The sequence below is a fragment of the Scyliorhinus torazame genome, chromosome 17, assembly GCF_047496885.1.
Source record: "Scyliorhinus torazame isolate Kashiwa2021f chromosome 17, sScyTor2.1, whole genome shotgun sequence".
Taxonomy (NCBI): domain Eukaryota; kingdom Metazoa; phylum Chordata; class Chondrichthyes; order Carcharhiniformes; family Scyliorhinidae; genus Scyliorhinus; species Scyliorhinus torazame.
The window spans coordinates 14,356,639-14,377,009 of NC_092723.1; the positions used below are offsets into that span (position 1 = coordinate 14,356,639).

General features: G+C 47.0%; 1 protein-coding gene across 2 annotated transcripts in view; it reads right to left on the minus strand.

Annotated features, from left to right (window-relative positions):
* pik3c2b (phosphatidylinositol-4-phosphate 3-kinase, catalytic subunit type 2 beta) overlaps positions 1-20,371 on the minus strand; it is a 226,824-nt gene that overhangs the window by 196,496 nt on the left and 9,957 nt on the right. For both annotated transcript variants that reach the window (XM_072480072.1, XM_072480073.1), the window contains exon 2: positions 5,691-6,783. In XM_072480072.1, the coding sequence (XP_072336173.1) occupies positions 5,691-6,716 (1,026 nt within the window). In that variant the 5' untranslated portion in view covers positions 6,717-6,783. The remainder of the gene's footprint in view (positions 1-5,690; positions 6,784-20,371) is intronic.

Here is a 20,371-nt window from a genome sequence, read left to right on the forward strand (position 1 = left end):
CCTGGTGAACGCTACCTGCTTTTATTTCAGATTTCCAGTATCTGCAATATTTTGTTTTTGTTCTGCAACGTTCTGCCTGTGCTGCACGTCTCAAGCTGAACTGTGATGTTTCAATACCTCCGAGGTCCTCCTGTACATTTGGTGGTGACTTTGACTAGCTTAAAAACTCAAACCGTAAGTAATTACAGCACGCCTCTCTCCATGGAACATCAAAATCTTGATCAAAATAGAGATGTTGATACAGGTGTGTATTGGCATGGATGGGATTTGTGCTTTTCCCCACTACACAAGTGCTCAGGTGTCAACCGGGGGCTCTGTTGGTAGCTCTCTTGCCTCGGAGTCAGAAGGTTGCGGATTCACACCTCCGGAGACTTGAACACATGGGCCGGAATTCTCTGGCCGTTGGGATTCTCTTTTCCTGCCGGCAGTACACAGATTCCCAGGGGTGTGGGGTGGCTTCATGGAAAATCCCATTGACAACCAGCAGGAGTACAGAACCCTGCCACCAGCGAACGGCACGTTGCCAACAAACACGCGGCTGGGGGACCGGAGAATCAAGCCCATGATCTAAGCTGACACTCCAGCGCATTACTGAAGCAGTGCTGTGCTGATGGGGGGAGGTGCTGCCCTTTGGCAGAGACATCAAAACTGCGGCTGCATGTTGCCAACGGGATTGTCACCATAGCACTTTATCAAAGAAGTGTGGTGACTTCTTCCCATTGCGTTGGCCAACAGTTACCACTCAACCAACATCACTAAAACAGATGATCTGATCATTATCTCATTGCTGTTCGTTCGAACTTGCTGACTGGTAAATTGGTTGTTGCATTTCCTAAATTACAGGAAATGGGCAGCACGCAGCACAGTGGTTAGCACAATTGCTTCACAGCTCCAGGGTCCCAGGTTCCACTCCCAGTTTGGGTCACTGTCTGTGCGGAATCTGCACTTTCTTCCCGTGTCTGCGTGGGTTTCCTCCGGGTGCTCTGGTTTCCCCCCCCGCCCACAGTCCAAAGATGTGCAGGTTAGATGGATTGGCCATGATAAATTGCCCTGTATCCAAAAAGTTGGGTGGGGTTGCTGGGATAAGGTGGAAGTGTGGGCTTAAGTGGGATGCTCTTTCCAAGGCCCGGAGCAGACTCGATGGGCCGAACGGTCTCCTTCTGCACTGTAAAGTCTATGATTCTATGATTACAGCAGTACTTCAGAAGTACTTATTTGGTAATAAGGCCCTAAGGTTCTGAAAGTCAGTATTGGCACATAGGAACAGGAGCAGGCCATTCAGCCCAGCGAGCCTGTTCTACTATTCAATAAGAATGTGGCTCATTTGTGACCATTTTCCTGCTTTTGGCTCATATCTCTTAATACCTTTAGTTTACAAAAGTCTATCAATACACATCTATAAATCCACTAATGTGGCAAGGAAGTTTTGGTAAACTTTTAGAAAACACTGGTTCAATCTCAGCTGGAGTATCCTGTTCAATTCTGGGCATCACACTTTAGGAAGAATGTGAAGGCTTTAGAGAGGGTGCAGAAAAGGCTTCCGAGAGTGGTTCCAGGGATAAAGGACTTCAGTCCTGAGGACACGTCGGAGAAACTGGGGCTGTTCTTCTGAGGGATGTGAAGGCTAAGATGAGATTTGGTAACGGTGCTCAGAATCATGAAAGACCTAGATAGAGAGAAATACGTTGTTCCCATTGGTGAAGTGCCTTATTACCAATTAAATACTTCTGAAGTACTGCTGTAATCATAGAATCACAGACTTTACAGTGCAGAAGGAGTCTGCTCCAGTCCTTGGAAAGAACATTCCACTTAAGCCAACACTTCCACCTTATCCCCGCAACCTGAGGAATCAGAGGACAACAATTTAAGCTGTTGGCAAAAGATACAAGAGGAAATTATTTTTCACTAAGGTGGTAGAGGAAGATTCAATCAAGGCTTTTCAAAAAAGAATTTAATAAGCGCCTGAAGGGTAAATATTTGCAGCTCGACAGGAAGGAGGCTGGGGGGGGGGGGGGGGGGGGGGGAAAGAGAGTGGGGCAAGTTGAAATGTGCTTGCAGAGAGCTGGCATGGACTCGACAGGCCGAATAGCCTCCTTCTGAGCTGTAACTATTCTATGATTAGCTCCAGAATACACTGACTTGAATCAATTGGGGTCTCAGTCAATGAACTATCAGTAGATCAAATTTACAGTGGCATCATACATGTTAACAGCACATAGAATGATGCCCGTGCTGTAATGACACACAGTTGGCACAGGGCTTTTTCTGCTCCTTCATACAATGCATTACCAAGGCAATGTGGTCGGATGTGAGGGGAAGATGCTTGTGTAGCTTGGCCCAACTCCAAAAGAGCAGGCCAAGCTCAGGAGAACAATTATCCTGGGTTTGTTCAGCAATATACTAAAGCATTAACAAAACCCTGGCTTGGTCAAATCTAATTAGAAGCTAGCCTCACGTCGGATAATCCCTGGTCCCTTCCACTCACAGTGATGTGTTAGCATCTGTTGCATTGAATAAACTCTGCCTCACATGCAACAACACATTAGCATCACGTCAAAGAAAATAACATCTCTGAGAGAGGGAGTATGTGTGTTGGTACAGTGCCTCTCTTCTGTCTTTATAAATTGGGTTACCAAGGCAGTAGTAGCAAGCAGAAGGGGCATGGAAACCTGTTACTTGGCTCGGTTCCAAAAATGGCAGGTCTGGCACAGGGACAGCCAGCTATCTTGGACCAGTCAAAAGTTTACTTTTAGGAAAGATACGTTTCAAGGCACCCCCTGAATGTCTCAGTTGTAAACACGCTGCCAAGTGAGCAAACTGAGCCGCTATAGACCATTTTAAGATCTTGCTTTCAATTTCCAATCTGCAGTGTAAATTGTGTTGCCAAATGACACCCTGTCCACACTGCGCAGAATACCGGGACTCTCAGACCAAAGCAGCATCCGTTGGCTGGTGTAATGGGACAAATGGGACAGAGGAGCATTGGTGCGAACTGCCGAAGGTGATGGGGAGAAAAGCGAAGGAGATATCGATACGAATGGAAAGGAAAGCAAAGAGACTTCATAGTCTCATGAACAGGGGGGACAGTGCTAACCGCTCCATCGAATCCTTTCAGCATCTCCTTCTATTCCTTCCTCCCTGATGTACTCGCTTAACTTCCCCTCAAAGATGATTTAATGCTATTTGACTCAATTATTCTCTGCAGTAGCAATTATTCTCTGCAGTAGCATGTTCCATATTCTAAGTTCCATATTCTAACCTTTCATAGAATTTAGATAGAATAATTTAGATACAGTGCAGAAGGAGGCCATTCGGCCCATCGAATCTGCACCGGCTCTTGGAAAGTGCACCCTACCCAACCCCACACCTGCACCCAATTCTCATAACCCTGTAATCCCACACAACACTAATGGCAATTTTGGATACTAAGGGCAATTTATCATGGCCAATCCACCTAACCTGCACATCTTTGGACTGTGGGAGGAAACCGGAGCGCCCGGAGGAAACCCACGCACACACGGGGAGAACGTGCAGACTCCGCACAGGCAGTGACCCAAGCCGGGAATTGAACCTGGGACCCTGGAGCTGTGAAGCAATTGTGCTAACCACCGTGCTACCGCTGGGAAAAAAGTTAAAATCGTAATAATGGAGCACTCTGCTTTTCTGGAGCTGTCAGGTCAGCTTCTGCTAGTTTGCGCTATATTATCAAGACCCTAAATCCATCCCCTTACCTGTCACTACCCATAACCCTCATGTTAAAAAACAAACTCAGAACACTCTCCAGACAACCCAAGTCTGGGAGGATGGGTGTTAAACCATACACACTACGATGAAGCTTCAGAAGCCTTTCGCTGGACTTCTTGTGCGAAGGGGGAAAAATCTGTACAGATTAGAATTTTCACCCATCTCATAGGCACATCGCTGTCTTCTGAAATCCTTACAGAATAACACTGGTGAAACATAGGTGCAGAGAACTCGGGATTGACGTTTTAAGTACCATACACAGCTCCCCATAAAGAGGTAGAATAAATTAGAATCTTGGGAAGAGAATAGATGTTGGTTGTATTCTGGTTGGTCACCATTGACCTACAAAAAGCAAAAGATGCTGTTCATAGAATTTACAGTGCATAAGGAGGCCAGTCAGCCCATCGAGTCTGCACCGGCCCTTGGAAAGAGCACCCCACTTCAGCCCACACCTCCACCCCTTCTCCGTAACGCCACCTAAGGGGCAATTTTGCGTGGCCAAGCCACCTAACCTGTACATCTTTGGGCGGTGGGAGGAAACCCACGCAGAAACGGGGAGAAAGTGCAAATTCCACACAGTCACCCGAGACCGGGAGCCTGGAGCTGTAAGGCAGCAGCGCTGACCACTGTGCCACCGTACCGGACAGTCAATGTCACAGAATTTGAAGCTTTGTTAAATGCCGAGGTCTGCCAAGTGCATAGTTAGTGATGTTGCCGAAAACAGCAATTTATGAGAACGCCTTGGCACGAGCTGCCACTTTGTTGGGTGTTTGAATCTGAAACAGATTAGTGGCTACACAAAGGCATGGGTTTTACTTTTTCTCCATTGCACAGGAGCAGGAAATCATGCTACTTGTTGGACATTATGCAGTTTCCCACCCTGCAGTTCTCAAAGCCACGTTCACATCCAGTTACCACGTCAAACCAGCTGTGAGGTTTTATTTCTGCAGCCACCGTCCAAATGTACATCTTATAGCAGAGCAGAGCAATGTTTGCAATAGCAACAGCATGGAAAGTTCCCATTGTGAAACATTGCGACTTTATGTCGCTTTTCATTCTCAAGACAAACTTTTCACTAAAGTTAATTTCAAGGCATTGAACAAGAATTAAAATGGGCTTTTTAGGCCTGCTTTCCTGCATTACAATGGTCACCAAGCTTCAAGTGTATTTCATTAGCTTTGAAGCACTTTGGAATATCCTGAAATCATAAAGGCGCTATACGAATAAAGTTTTGGTATTTCTGAATCACTTTTATCTGACAGTGCAACCTACATTCAATAGAGCCAAATAGTACAAACAGACCTATGTGATTCATTTAGCACCACCAACCCTTCCCAATTATCTAGGAGTGTTTCAGAATTGAACACGAATGTGCCAGGCACTGCCATTACCCACCCAAAGTAACATGGTGAATAAATGGTGAACAATTGTTTCAACTTTGCGACCAAATGAGGAAGATATGGGGCTGGTTTAGCACAGTGGGCTAACCAGCTGGCTTGTAGTGCAGAACAAGGCCAGCAGCGCGGGTTCAATTCCCGTACCGGCCTCCCTGAACAGGTGCCGGAATGTGGCGATTTCATTGAAGCCTACTTGTGACAATAAGCGATTATTATTATTATTAAGAACGAAGGATAGGAAGGGGGAAGGATAAGAATAAATTTGGTCTGGTGAAGGTCACAACAACTTCATAGAATGGTACAGCACACGAGGCCATTCTGTCCATCATGTGGGTGACGGTTCTGTGAGAGCTATCCAATTTGTTTGGCATTTTCTCTACTGCTCTGCAAATGTTCCCTTCCAAAATTTTTTTTTTTTTTTTTTAAAGTTGCCACTGAATCTGTTTCCATTTCCCTTTTGCAACAGAACACTGAACCTAAATACTTGTACAACTGTGGCAATGTAAATTTCCCCAATTGCAACTATTGGAACAATTTTCTAGATCTCACCGGATCAACGGAAACCCTTCGATTCTTGGACTGATGGACAGCGTTGTTCTGGTTTCCATATTTGGACATGTAGGTCCGTGGAGGCACCTGAGGTGGGAGAGTCTTACTTCGACTGACTGGTTTCCCAGAGGTTTCTCCCTTCTTGTCTTTTCTCGTGCAGATGGAGTTCGGGCCAATGCTCCCAACTCTTATCAGCTTTGTATTCTCCCCATAGGTAGACATTAAATTCAGTTTTGTTATGGCATCATTCAAGTCATCATAATCAATCAACTCAAACTCTTCATCCGAAATCCTTTGGCCGGAGTAAATGTTTGCTGGTTCCACAATTTTACCATTTGAATCATCGTTGCTCGGAGAGAACAAATTGATGCCGTTAGGTGTGGTCAATTTCTCGATGCTTTCAGTGGGCAGTCCCTTGGACCAATGGTCTGTTAGCGTGGCGTTTCGACTGGAGCTTAGGGGAACCCGTGGTGGGACTGGTGGAGCATAATCAATGATGGAATAATCTTGTTGACAGGATGTCCCGTCAGTGGTAGGGGGCCCTGTTTGGGTTGGTTGCTGTGTGGAGCCACTGATGGAGGAGTTTATGGTGGTGGTAGTGGCAGTTGTGGCTGTGGTAACATCCTTCCACAACGAGTAGTATTCTGGGTCCTCTTGGCACTGGGAGTCCGGGGGCCCAGGAACTGAGGTAGTGGATGAACATGCAGTGCCTCGAATTGACAAAGAGGAGCCTTTGCTGTAATTGAGACCAGGGTCTGATCCAGACAGGCCATGGGACCCCTTGATGGCATTGCGATCATTTCTCAGCTGGCTGTAATCCAGTAAAGGCTCCTCAAACGAAATCAGCTGCAAGCTGTTAATGTGTTTGGGCTTGCCGTTGTCTCTCGATGTCGTGCTGCCCTGACGAAGCCTCGAAAGGGCGTCATACTCCATCTGAAGAGCCTCTGCCAAGGCCAGCTCCTGCCGGCTGATCCCAGAGAACTCCCAGGTGTTCCAGTGTTCTTTGCTGTCTGTAGGTTGAGACATCCTAATGGCTGGTGTGGGTGAACTTTACTTCTGGCACAGCTGCCCAATGAGCAAAGTCATAATGCACCTGAAAAACAAAACAATAAAGGCTTTAAGTCAATTTCTTCCTCAGCCATGGAACTGAATCTGAGGCCAGGTCTGCGGTGCAAGTGCAGAAGAGGCAATGAGAGAAAATGGTGGCAGTTGAAATACATTTCCAAAATAAAATCTTTGCACGAGTACTGAAAGAAGCGTGAAGTAGTAATAATAATATCCTTGAATAAAGGGCTCAATTAAATATTGGGAAGACTCCGGCAATTGTTTTGGGCCCCGCTCTCAACTCCATTCCCTACCTACTGACCCCATTCCTCCCTCCCTCCCTCTCCCTGGAGACAGTCTGAGATTAAGGATTCGTAAACTTGGTGACACACTTGACCCAGAGATGAACTTCCAACTTCATATTTGCGCAACACCTATTTTCACCACAATAACATCGTCTGACTTTGCCCGTCTCAGCTCATGTGATGCTTAAAACGTAATCCATATCATTGTTACCAGTGGACCTGACTATTCCAATGCATTCCCTGCTAATAGCCCACATTCTACTCTCTGTAAATTTAGGGTTATCCAAAATTCTGCTGCCCATATCTCAACCCGCACCAGACTCCAGGTCTCGTCTAGCCTCGTCTTTTGTTTCGAAAATCAAGAACCATCTTGATTTTAAAATCCTCGATGATTTAAAATTGGCCATGCCCCTCTCCATCAAGATTAGCCATAACCTTCAGAAATATCATCACTCCTCTCATTCTGTCAGCTTGAGAATCCCGACTTTGATTGCTCCACCATTGATGGCATGTCTTTAATGTCTAGGCATCAAGCTCTGGGATACCCTCCCTACACCTCTCCACTGCCCCACCTCACTTTCCCTGACGGCGTGGGGGGGCCACAATGGGAAACCCCATTGGCCGGCTGCGGGAACGGAAAATCCGGACAACTGATTATTAACGGATGTGCTGGTCTGGTGGGATCAGCAAAGTGGGTGAACAGGAGTCGGTGGAAGGCTGCGCCCTCCTCCTCGGAGACAATTGGCTAAACACAGAGTCGATGCAACAGTCCAAAAGCATGTGGAGGTCAAATTGTATTAAAGGGCTGTATTAAATTAGGGCAATTGGGATGATGGTGGTGGATCAGACACTAGCCTGGATTCAATTGTCACCCAGAGAAAAGTATTTGTTGGATATGTATAATTTTACATTAAGAATTATGCAGTCTGGTTACTTTTAAACATTCATACTTAAGCTATTGATAGATTTTTCAGTTTAAAAAGGAAAATAAATGTGACATTATGTTTCTAACAGACTATAATTTCCCCCAAAAACTACCTCCTTTACCCGCCCACTCTGCAATCCTCTTTGTGCCTTACCATATTTTGCTGCAGCGTTCTGCATTATTAACTGCACCCAGCGATTTGCTATCAGCTGCAAATTTAAACACTACGGCAATTACAAAGTCCAAATCATTTATACCCCTGAAGAACAACAGTATTCCTCGAACAGATTATCTCCAAGTCTTAGATGCTTGCATTGGTGCATAACCCGGCTCTATTTTGTAGCCCTCTTTCAATCCATTTCACTACCTAACCCCCGACTCCACATGCTCTGATCTTTGTCGGAATTCTCTAATCAAAGGGCAACTGTGAAAGTAATAAAGAATAAAATGTTATCTTCTTCCCCAATCTAGTCCAGCCACTGTTCTTCTTTCACTTCGACTCACTCACCGCCCCCAGTTCAAATGGGCTTCCTTCTCTTCCCCATTCCAATTCATGCTGACCCACAGACACACCAATATCGGTGTGACTGCTTTATCCCTTCACCTCACTCAACCCTACAACCTAGTCCCGAGAATCGTAGAATGCTCACTGCACAGAAAGAGCCCATTCACCTCACATGCCGACACGCACGCTGGCACTCTTCCACTCCCAGTTCACGTTGGTATTTTTCCCTCTCGCGACCCCCCCCCCCCCTCCCTCCTCCCAAAGCCCTCAGTGTAGCTCACTTTCTTTCTTAGCACGTTTCCTGGTTAAGCATCCTGATTTGCTGGTTATTGGTCACCGAATGCGGAGAGTAAGAATTGGTACATTCGAACTTGCAAACTAGGAGCAGGAGTAGGCTAATCTGATTTTAACCTCGACTCCTCATTCCTGCTTACTCCCAATAACCTTTCTTCCCCCCTCGATCAAGAATCTACTTCTGACTTAAAAGATATGCAAAGACTCTGCTTCCGTGTTGAGGAAGTGAGGCCCAAAGACACACGATGCTCCGAGAAAACACTCCACTTCATCTCAGGTTTTAAATGGGTGACCCCTTATTTTTAAATTCTCCCACAAGAGTAAAGATCCTTCCCACGTCCACCCTCTCACAACCCCTTAGGATCTTAAAGGTTTCAATCAAGTTGCCGCTTAGTCTTTGAACTCCAGCGGAAACAAGTCTAGCCTCTCCAACCTTTTCAAACCAGCCCATTCTCGGTATTAGTCTAGTAAACTTTCTCTGAACTGCTTCCAACGCCTCGTACATCCTTTAATGAGGAGGCCAATACTGCACACACAACTCTAGATATGGTCTCACCAAGGTCCTGTATAACTGAAACATACCCCCCACCCCCGACTTTTGTATTAAATTCCCCTCACAATAAAATTCTTTTAGCTTTCCTAATTAATTGGCCTACCAGCATACTAACCTTTTGGGATTCATGCACTAGGACACCCAGATCCCTCTGCACCGCAGTGCTCTGCAATTTCTCACCATTTAGATATTATACTTATTTTTTTAATAGCAAAATGGACAATTTAATATTTGCCCACAATATACTCCATTTTCCAGATCTTTGCCCATTCACTTAACCTATCTTTATCGCTTTGTAGCCTCTTATGTCCCGTTCACAACTTATTTTGCTACCTATCCTTGTATCATCAGAACATTTTGCAACCATACCATCGGTCTCTTCATTCAACTTGATTATATAAATGGTAAAAGCTGGTGATATTCTTGCCAACCTAAAAAAGACCCATGTTTACTCAGTTTCCTGTTAGCTCAGAGGCTAATCTTCTATCCATAGGTCATCCCCTTCACCATGAGCTTTATTTGCTGCAATAATCTTTAATGTGGCACCTTATCAAATGCCTTCTGGAAATCTAAGTACAGTACATCCACGGGTACCCCTTTATCTACAACATGTGTTTTCTCCAATAGATTGGTCAAACATGATTTCCCTTCCACAAAATTATGTGGACTCTGCCTGATTACCTTGCATTTATTTACGTGCCCTGCTATAATGTCTTTAATAACAGCTTCTAACATTTTCCCTGTAACAGATGTTAAGCTAAGCGGCCTGAAGTTTCCCGTTTTCCCTCTCCCCCTTTTGAATAAATTTGTTGCATTTGCTATTTGTAATCTCAAGAATTCTTGCCCACAATGTGCAGCAGTGTTTAATTGCTTCCAGGAACAGGGTCTCTGAAGAACTAGAATTAATGCTGAGGGAAGGAATCAGCTGTGGTGCTATCTTCCAACCACAAACAAACTCCTGGAAACGCTGACGAAATACAACTGATATTATCCATATGAATTGATGTATGTCATTCCTGCATTTCGGGGATGTACACTTTAAATGGTGAGGGCTTTATCCCCTTCTCAAAGTAGGTAAGTGTTATTACTGCTGTATAGGTCCTTAGCTAGACCACTTCTTGAGTACAGTGTACAATTTTGGTCTCCTTAATTAAGGAAGGATATAATTTTATTAGAAGCAGTTCAGAGAAGTTTCACTGGGTTGATTCCTGAAATGAAGGGCTTATCTTTAGTCTTTAATGTGGACAGGGTGGATAGGAAACAGCTGTTCCCCTTGGCTGAAGGGTCAGTTACGAGGTCAGCGGCAGGAGGTTTAGAGGGGGATTTGAGGGAAAGCCATTTTACCCAGAGGGTGGCGACGGCCTGGAATGCCCTGCCTGGGAAGGTGGTAGAGGCGGGTTACCTCACATCCTTTAAAAAGATACCTGGATGAGCACTCGGCAAGTCAGAACATGAAAGGTTATGGAGCAAGTGCTGGCAAATGGGATTAGGTAGGCAGGCCAGGTGTTTTTCATGCGTCAGTGCAGAGTCAATGGGCTGAAGGGCCTCTTCTCTGTTGTATTATTCTGTGATTCTTCGTTGGGCCTATAGCCTTTGGGGTTTAGAAAGTAGATACGAGAGGTGATCTTATTGAAACACACAAGATCCCGAAGAAACTTGGCAAGGTGGATACTGAGCGGATATGTCCTCTTGCGGGAGAATCTGCAACTAGGGGATACAGTTTTAAAATTAAGGATCTCCCATTCAGGATTGAGATGAGGAGAATTTTTCTTTCAGAGGGTCGTTGCTCTGTGGAACTCTCTCCCCAGAGAGCAGTGGCCACAGGAACATGGAGCTGAGGCCACAGTGGGATCGTCCATCATCTTATCAAACAGTGGAGCAAGCTCAATAGGCTGAATGGCCTGATCCTGCTACTAGTGTCCTCATCATTGGAGGAAGATAAATAACTCCGATTTTCGATTCCAAAGAAGAAGGAAAAACTCTAAATCTGATCCATTAACCACTTCACTCAAGGAGGTTCAAAAATAAATTCTAACCCCAGGTGAAACAGCGATATAACACTGGAATATTTGGGATTTAAAAGTTTATTGAGGAAGAGAAGGCTGATGAAGATGCTGGGAAGACTGAATTAAAAGCATCAGAGGCAAAATAACAATGACCTATATTGGTGTCACAAGTAGGCTCACATTAACATTGCAATGAAGTTATTGTGAAAATCCCCTAGTCGCCACACTCCGGCGCCTGTTCGGGTACACGGAGGGAGAATTCAGAATGTCCAATTCACCTAACAAGCACGCCTTTCGCGACTTGTGGGAGAGAACCGGAGGAAACCCACGCAGACAGAGGGAGAACGTGCAGACTCCGCACAGACAGTGACCCAAGCTGGGAATCGATCCCAGGTCCCTGGCACTGTGAAGCAACAGTGCTAACCACAGTGCTACGGTGCCCCCCGTACTGCAGATGCTGGAAATCCAAATAAAAACAAAATGCTGGAGATATGCATCAGGTCAGGCAGCATCTGTCCAGAGCAAATCCGAGCTAATATTTCACGTTGATGACCTTCGAATAGATTGCTGATCCACAGATTATTTTCAGCATTCTCGGTTTTATCTCGTGAATTAGATAGGAAGTGAGTCTTTATCTCGATACAACAAAGCAGGATAGCTTGTCAAATTTCTTTGGGATCTTGTGTTTCAATGAGATCGCCTTTTGTATCTTCTTTCTTTTTTCTCCTGTTTTTTTAAAATAAATTTAGAGTATTCAATTAATGTTTTCCAATTAAGGGGCAATTTAGCGTGGCCAATCCCCCTCGCCTGCACATCTTTGGGTTGTGGGGGCGAAAACCACGCAGACACGGGGAGAATGTGCAAACCCCACACGGACAGTGACCCAGAGCCGGGATCGAACCTGGGGCCTCGGCGCTGTGAGGTAGCAATGCTAACCACTGCGCCACCGTGCTGCCCTCGTATCTACTTCCTAAAGCCCAAAGGCTATAGGCCCAACGAAGAATCACAGAATAATACAGCATAGAAGAGGCCCTTCGGCCCAACATGTCTGCACTGACGCATGAAAAACACCTGACCTGCCTACCTAATTCCATTTGCCAGCACTTGACCCATAACCTTGGAATGTTATGACGTGCCCAGTGCTCATCCAGGTACCTTTTAAAGGATGTGAGGTAACCCGCCTCGACCACCTTCCCAGGCAGGGCATTCCAGACCGTCACCACCCTCTGGGTAAAAACGTTTCCCCTCAAATCCCCTCTAAACCTCCTGCCCCTGAACTTGTGTCTCCTCGTAACTGACCCTTCAACTAAGGGGACATAATCTGAGCTCAGAGGAACAGGAGAAGAAAATTCACTAAAATGGTGGTCAATAAAAATAGCACAAAAATGTCTGCGACAGAGTTATGGAAAGGAAATGTCTTGCACAAACCTTAAATATTCATTCTCTCCACCACAGGCACAGAGTAGCAGCGGTGTGCACCACATGCACGATGCACCGCAGCAACTTGCCAAGGCTCTTTTGACAGAGCGGTCAAAACCCGTGACCCCTGCCACCTAGGAGAGCAAGGGCAGCAGACGTATGGAACATCACCAGAGGGCAGTTGGTACCAATGGAACAATCCTCCAAACATGACTTAGCCTTATACAGAGCCTGGGAAACATCCTGAGGTTCTTCGCAACTGGGGGTCGGGTGCAAGCAGCAACCAGGATCAGTTGGAATGGACAAGGAGTACCATCGGAGGGGGCAGGTTCCAAAGGGCCATTTGAAATTGGGGATGGATGTAGCAAAGTGGATGTAGCAAATTGGTGAGTTTGGCAGAAGGGTTTCAGAAAGGGGACAAGGTGGTTGAAGGGTCTGCCATTCATGGTAAAGCGGAGGGAGAAGGGAATAATCGAAGTTGGTGAGGTGAATAGTGTAAACGGAGATGAAAGGCTGACGGGGGCTGCAGCTGATAGGGACAAGACGAGGACAGGAAGAGATTTTAAGATAAGGAACCGGTTGAGCAGCATCGAGGTTCCGCCCTCCTCAGGTTTAGCTTGAGCAACCTTCAGGAAGAGGAAGGAGATCGGGTTTCTGACTGAGAGACAAACAGATGTCTAAGGAGGGAAAAGTTCAAGATTATCTTAAACAACATTTCCACTTATATAACACCTTTACCAAAGCAAAAGTCCCAAGATTTACAGAAGCAGTATCAAACAATTTTTTACGCAGAGTCACATAAGGAGATATTGGGACAGGTGATCAAAGAGGTAGATTCCGAGGAGCATCTTAAAATGAGCAGAAGTAGAGAGGGAATTCCAGAGCGGCAAGGTAGCACAGTGGTTAGCACCGTTGCTTCACAGCGCCAGGGACATGGGTTAGATTCCCGGCTTGGGTCACCGTCTGTGCGGAGTCTGCACATTCTCCCCGTGTTTGCGTGGGTTTCCTCCGGGTGCTCCGGTTTCCTCCCATAGTCCAAAGATGTGCGGGTTAGGTGCATTGCTCATGCTAAATTGCCCCGTAGTGTCCAAACATTAGGTGGGGTTGCTGGATTACGGGGATGGGGTGGAGGTGTGGGCTTGGGTAGGGTGCTCTTTCGTGGGGCCAGTGTAGACGCAATGGGCCTAAAGGCCTCCTTCTGCACTGTAAATTCTATGATATGGCCTTGACAGCTGAAGGCACAACCACCAATGGTGGAGTGATGATAATGGGTGGTGTGCCAGAGGCTTAATTGGGAGAGCTCAGAGATCTCAGATGTTTGTCGGGTTGGAGCAGATTACAGGAGGGTATGGAGAGATTTCAAAACAAGGATGAGAATTTTAAAATTGGGGGGCATCAAACCAGCTGAGAATATAGAGCAGCAAGAACAGGAGTGATGGGTGGAGGGGACGATGCGAATCAGGATACGGTCAGCTGGATTTGGGGATCAGCTCAAATTTATTGGGAGTGGAAAGTGGGAGGTTCTGGTCTCAGCAACTCTTGCACTTCATCCAACCGGTCAAGCTTGGGCAGCGAAGTGTTGGTAGCCTCTTCAATCAGAAAAGCATAACAAGAAGCTCAAACAGTCCTCATCCAGGGCACAAACCTTCCAGGCAATGCTTAGCAGTGATCAGGAAAGGAAACCTTGCATGTGACTTTCTTCCTCCTTTGGTCAGTGCTTAAACTGAGACCCAATTAAACATCTCCGCTGCCTCCAGAATGCAGACCAACTGATCCAGGAAATAAACCCGAGATCTTTCTTTGCACTTAAACTACTCATTGGCTTAACTAGCTAAACCATTTAGGAATTAGATGGACTATAAATAAAGATCATCTTTCGAGGATTGTGATTATCCCTGGGAATTACATAGATCAGCTTCTTTCACCTTGCAGTATGAATTAGATTACCTGCAGTATGCACGCATGCGCCAAGCGTATAATATCCACACGCAAAGTAGAATTCCATATGTTATGACAAATTTACCAGGCCATTTCTCGGACTGGAGATATTAACCATAAGGCTACAGTTAATTTCTTTGACAAAGGAAGCCAAAGGGATATTTAATTGAGATATATAAAATTATGAGATACTGAAACAGAATGGATAGGAAGGAAAAAGAATTCCTTCCTATCCAATAGGAGGTCAATAACAAGGGGCATAGATTTAAAGTAACTGGCATAAGGATTAGAGGCGAGTTGTGGATTATTTTCACACAGATGATGGTAAGGCACAGAAAAATTACTGTTTCGAAGGATTGTCGAGACAGGAAACCTCATCAATGGTTGGATATGCCACCGTCTAGAGGGTTACACACTAAGGGTTGGAATATGGGATTACGTGTGCGGTAGCGTGGCTCCTTTAAGGGAACAGGCTCCACGGACAACTCGACCGGCTCAGGGCCAATCGCGTGGGAGGCCACAAACCCCGGCCAATGGGAAGTTTCCACGGGGCCCTGGGAGCAGAACCCTGGGCAATGTGGACCAGGGAGCCGAGATGTAAAGACCTGTTGCATCTTGTCCTGTGCCTGTTACCCAACCTCCATTGCCTTTCATCAATAAATCCCTTTGTTTACTACTGGAAGCCTCCAGTGTATGACCCAGGCCACCCAAGGTAGATCTCATTTTACAACAAGCGGACCTGAAGGGCAGAATGGCCTCCTTGCGCACCATGAATTTTCTATGTTCCTAAGTGGCTTATTATCAGGTTTGATCAGAATGACCAATCTTATTCTATTCACAAGCAGCCTACGACTCCCACCACATACGAACAATCAACAGCAACAATTTGGAACACCAAATATAAACATGACTTCAACAGAAGGTTATTCACAAGCTCCCCAGTCAGGATGCTCCACACAATTACATGACCTTTTGTGCCCTATGAAATCATAAACAGAAGGTATCAAAAATACAATTAACCCACCCATGGTTAAAAGGGAGAACCAGCTCTGCCTGCTCAAGCGCTCGCTGAAGATGTGGAGCTCTCCCAGTGACCTGACCGCACTAATCTACCTCAGGAAGATTAAAGAAACAGGTGAATTGGCTTTTAAAAGAGGGCGAAGAAAAGATTTACAGAACAGAAAGCAAAGAGAAAATGCTGGAAAATCTCAGCAGGTCTGGCAGCATCTGTAGGGAGAGAAAAGAGCTAACGTTTCGAGTCCAGATGACCCTTTGTCAAAGCTATAATGAAATGAAATGAGAATGAAAATCGTTTATTGTCACAAGTAGGCTTCAAATGAAGTTACGGTGAAAAGCCCCCAGTCGCCACATTCCGGCGCCTGTTCGGGGAGGCTGATACGGGAATTGAACCCGTGCTGCTGGCCTGCCTTGGTCTGCTTTCAAAGCCAGCGATTTAGCCCTGTGCTAAACCAGCCCCTTATAAGCCCCTATAAGACAGAGAAAGTGGGAAATATTTATACTGTGGAGTGAGAATGAAAGATGAGTCATAGCCACAGAAACCCAGGGAATCGGGGTGCTAATAGCCACAGAATCCATGGGGAAAGAGTGCTAATGGCAGTCCCCAGAGAGAACAAAAGGTGTGAAAAGGCCAAACAGCAGAGAAACTATCAGAGGGTGAACTGTGACAGATGTAGATGTGGGGGATGGGGAAGGGGAAGCAAAGGGGAGAAAGGGTAAGGAAAGGTGGATAAGATGGGGGGGGGGGTGTTAAATATATATATAAAGAAAGACAAGGCAGAAAGAAATGGGATGGAAACAAATGGGTCGAGGTGGGGTAGAGCTCATCATCTGAAGTTGTTGAATTCGATGTTGAGACCGGGAAGGATTTTACAGAATGGACCCAGGGATGAGGGACTACAGTTTCATGGATCGATCGGAGAAGCAGGGACTGGTCACCTGAGAGAAGGTGGAGAAGAAATTCGAGAGAAGAGGTATCCAAATCAATGAGGGGTCTCGACAGACTAGACAAGCGAGAAACCCTTCCCATTTGCGGAAGGGTTGAGTACCAGGGTGCACAGGTTTAAGGTGATTACCAAAAGAACCAAAGGTGACATGCAGAAAATCAATGTAATACACCAAGTGGTCAGGATATAGCAAAGCACTGCCAGAGAGAGAGGGTGGTGAAGGAAACTCAACTGGGGCTCTCAAAGAGGAATTAATAAGCATCTGAAATGAAAATATCTGCAAGACGATAGGAAACGCGTAGATTGGTAGGAGCTAAATTGCACCGACACCGAGCTGGCATGAACTCAATGGGCTCTTTCTGTGCCCAAACTCATCTATGAATCTATGATCTTGAGGCTCTGGGACATGACTGGCAGAGTGATGGCTGCATTTTCCCAAACAGACACTTCATTGCAAAAAGCCACCGGCTATAATTTTGTCTACGTGTAAAAGAGGCAAGTAAATCAGCAGCCCCCCCTCACATCCCTCCCAATATTTTATCTTGATTGAGGCCAATACAATAAGATTTAAGACACATAAACAGGCAACAACATACTTGCAACAACTTTACACCGTCACAAAGCATCAAGATCAGCCTTACAGCGTGAAGTACTTTGAAAATGTGATAAGATGGGATACAAATTATGGGGGCGATTCTCTAAAATGTAGACTAAGTATTCGTACTTTCCATGACGGTGTGAAACGGGCACGGGGACGACCGATTCTGTCCCCCACAGGGGGCCAGCATGGCGCTGGAGCGGTTCATGCCGCTCCAGCCTCCCTTCCTGGCGCTAAATGGGCGCCACGCCAACCCGCGCATGCGCAATTGGGCCGCGCCAACCTGCGCATGTGCAGGGGACTTCTTCAGCGCACTGGCCCCTAAGCAACATGATGTAGGGGTTCAGGGGCCGGCCGCGCAACAAAGTAGGCCCGGGGGTGGAGAGGCCGGCCCGCCGATCGGTGAGCCCCGATCGCGGGCCAGACCCCATCAGATGCTTCCCCCCCCCCCCCCGGTGAAGGAGCGCTTTTCCCCGCCCCCCGCGCAGAGTTCCCGCCGGCAGCGACCAGGGGTGAACGGCGACGGCGGGACTCTGTCGTATCCGCACGGCCGCTCGGCCCATCCGGGCTGGAGACTCGGCGGCCCTGCCAAGTCCAGCGGCCCGCGGCGAGTCAAATGCGACGGAGCAAATGGTGCCGATTCTCCGCACCTCGGAGAATCGCGCGGCGGTGTCAGGGCGTCGTGGCGTGGTTGCGGAGATTCTCCGGCCCGGCGCGGGCTCGGAGAATCGCGCACATAGATTATTGAGACAAGCATCATATTGGGTATTACTCTAAAATGAACATCCATACTAGTTACAGATATGGCCTGGTTCCTGTATTAAAGGAAGGATATTCCTATTCTTAGTGATTGTAACATTAACCTCACATTCCTGCTTCCCCCTAATAATGTTTCAAACTTCTCCCCCCCTTGTTATAATCAAAAATCTATCCAGCTCGGAGGAAACATCCTTTCCACATCCACCCTGTCAATACCCCTCAGGATCCCTTAAAAGGTTTCAATCAAGTCACCTCTTTCTCTTCTAAACTCCAGCGGATACAAGCCCAGCCTGTCCAATCTTTCCTCATAAGACAACCCACCCATTTCAGGTAAAACTTTGCGGCGCAGTGGTTAGCACTGCTGGCTCACGGCGCCGAGGACCTGGGTTTGGTCCTGGGTCACTGTCTGTGTGGAGTTTGCACATTCTCCCCGTGTCTGCGTGGGCCTCACCCGCACAACCCAAAGATGTGCAGGGTAGGTGGATTGGCCACGCTAAATTGTCCCTTAATTGGACATTTTAAAAAAAAACTCTTATAAACCTTCTCTGAACTGCTTAGAATGAATTTACATTCTCCCTTAAATAAGACCAATACTCTGCACATAATCCAGACCAGCGCATGCGCAGGGGGGGGTTCATCTCCGCGTCGGCCATCGCGGACTGTTACAGTGGCTGACGCAGAGAAATAGAGTTCCCCCACGGCACAGGCCACCGTGGGGATACCTCCCGGGGCCAGATCTCTTCCCCCCCCGCCCGCCCCCAACCCCGAGGACCCCAGAGGCCACCCGCGGAGCCAGGTCCCGTCGGTAGGTATCTGTTGTAATTTACGCCGGCATGACCGGCCGTAAACGGGCAGCCTCTCGCGGGCCGGAGAGGGGGGCGCTGCCAGTGCCCGCTGACCAGCGCGGCTCGATCCCCGCACCTGCCAAATCCCCGGCGCCGGAGAATTTGGCTGCCGGTGGGGGCGGAATTCACGCCGCCCCCCGGCGATTCCAATGCCCTGTAACTGAAGCACAATCTCCCTACTTCTGGAATCAGTTCCCCTCACAATAATCAATAACATTCTTTTTTTAAAAAAATATATTTTATTCAAATTTTTCGGCCAAACAAAACAATACAAAAGGTTTTCCCTTTTACAACAATAAAACAATATAAATAACAGTGACCGTTTTAATAAATAAATAATATATAAACTAAATGGCAACTGCCATAACAAAAATAATAACTCTCCAGAAATAAAATCAAACAATCCAATATACATAACCAAGTACAAATATCTATACATAAACACCCCTGAGGACCCACCCGAGCTCTCCCCCCCCCTGGGTTGCCGCTGTCACCTTCCCATTTCCTTTATCGTTCTGCGAGGTAGTCAATGAACGGTTACCACCACCTGGTGAACCCTTGAGCCGAACCCCTTAGTGCGAACTTTATCCGTTCTAGCTTTATAAACCCTGCCATGTTGTATATCCAGGCCTCCACCCCCGGGGGCTTGGCTTCCTTCCACATAAGCAATATCCTTCGCCGGGCGACTAGGGACGCAAAGGCCAAGACATCAGCCTCTTTCGCCTCCTGCACTCCCGGCTCTTCTGCAACCCCAAATATAGCCAACCCCCAGCTTGGTTCGACCCGGACCCCCACTACTTTCGAAAGCACCTTTGCCACTCCCACCCAGAACCCCTGTAGTGCCGGGCATGACCAAAACATGTGGGTGTGGTTTGCTGGGCTTCTCGAGCATCTCCCACACCTATCCTCTACCCCGAAAAATTTACTGAGCCTTGCTCCGGTCATATGCGCCCTGTGCAAAACCTTGAATTGTATCAGGCTTAGCCTGGCGCACGAGGACGACGAGTTTACCCTACGTAGGGCATCAGCCCACAGCCCCTCCTCAATCTCTTCCCCCAGCTCTTCTTCCCATTTCCCCTTCAGCTCATCCACCATGATCTCCCCCTCGTCCCTCATTTCCCTGTATATATCCGACACCCTACCATCCCCCACCCATGTCCCTGAGATCACTCTATCTTGAATCTCCTGCGTCGGGAGCTGCGGGAATTCCCTCACCTGTTGCCTCGCAAAAGCCCTCAGTTGCATGTACTGAAATGCATTCCCTTGGGGCAACCTATATTTTTCCGTCAGCGCTCCCAGACTCGCAAACGTCCCGTCTACGAACAGATCTCTCAGTTGCACAACCCCAGCTCTTTGCCATGCTCAAAATCCCCCATCTAGTCTCCCCGGGACAAACCTATGATTATTTCTTATCGGGGACCGCACCGAGGCTCCCGTCCTTCCCCTATGCCGTCTCCACTGCCCCCAAATTTTTAGCGTTGCCACCACCACTGGACTTATGGTGTATTTATTCGGGGAGAACAGCA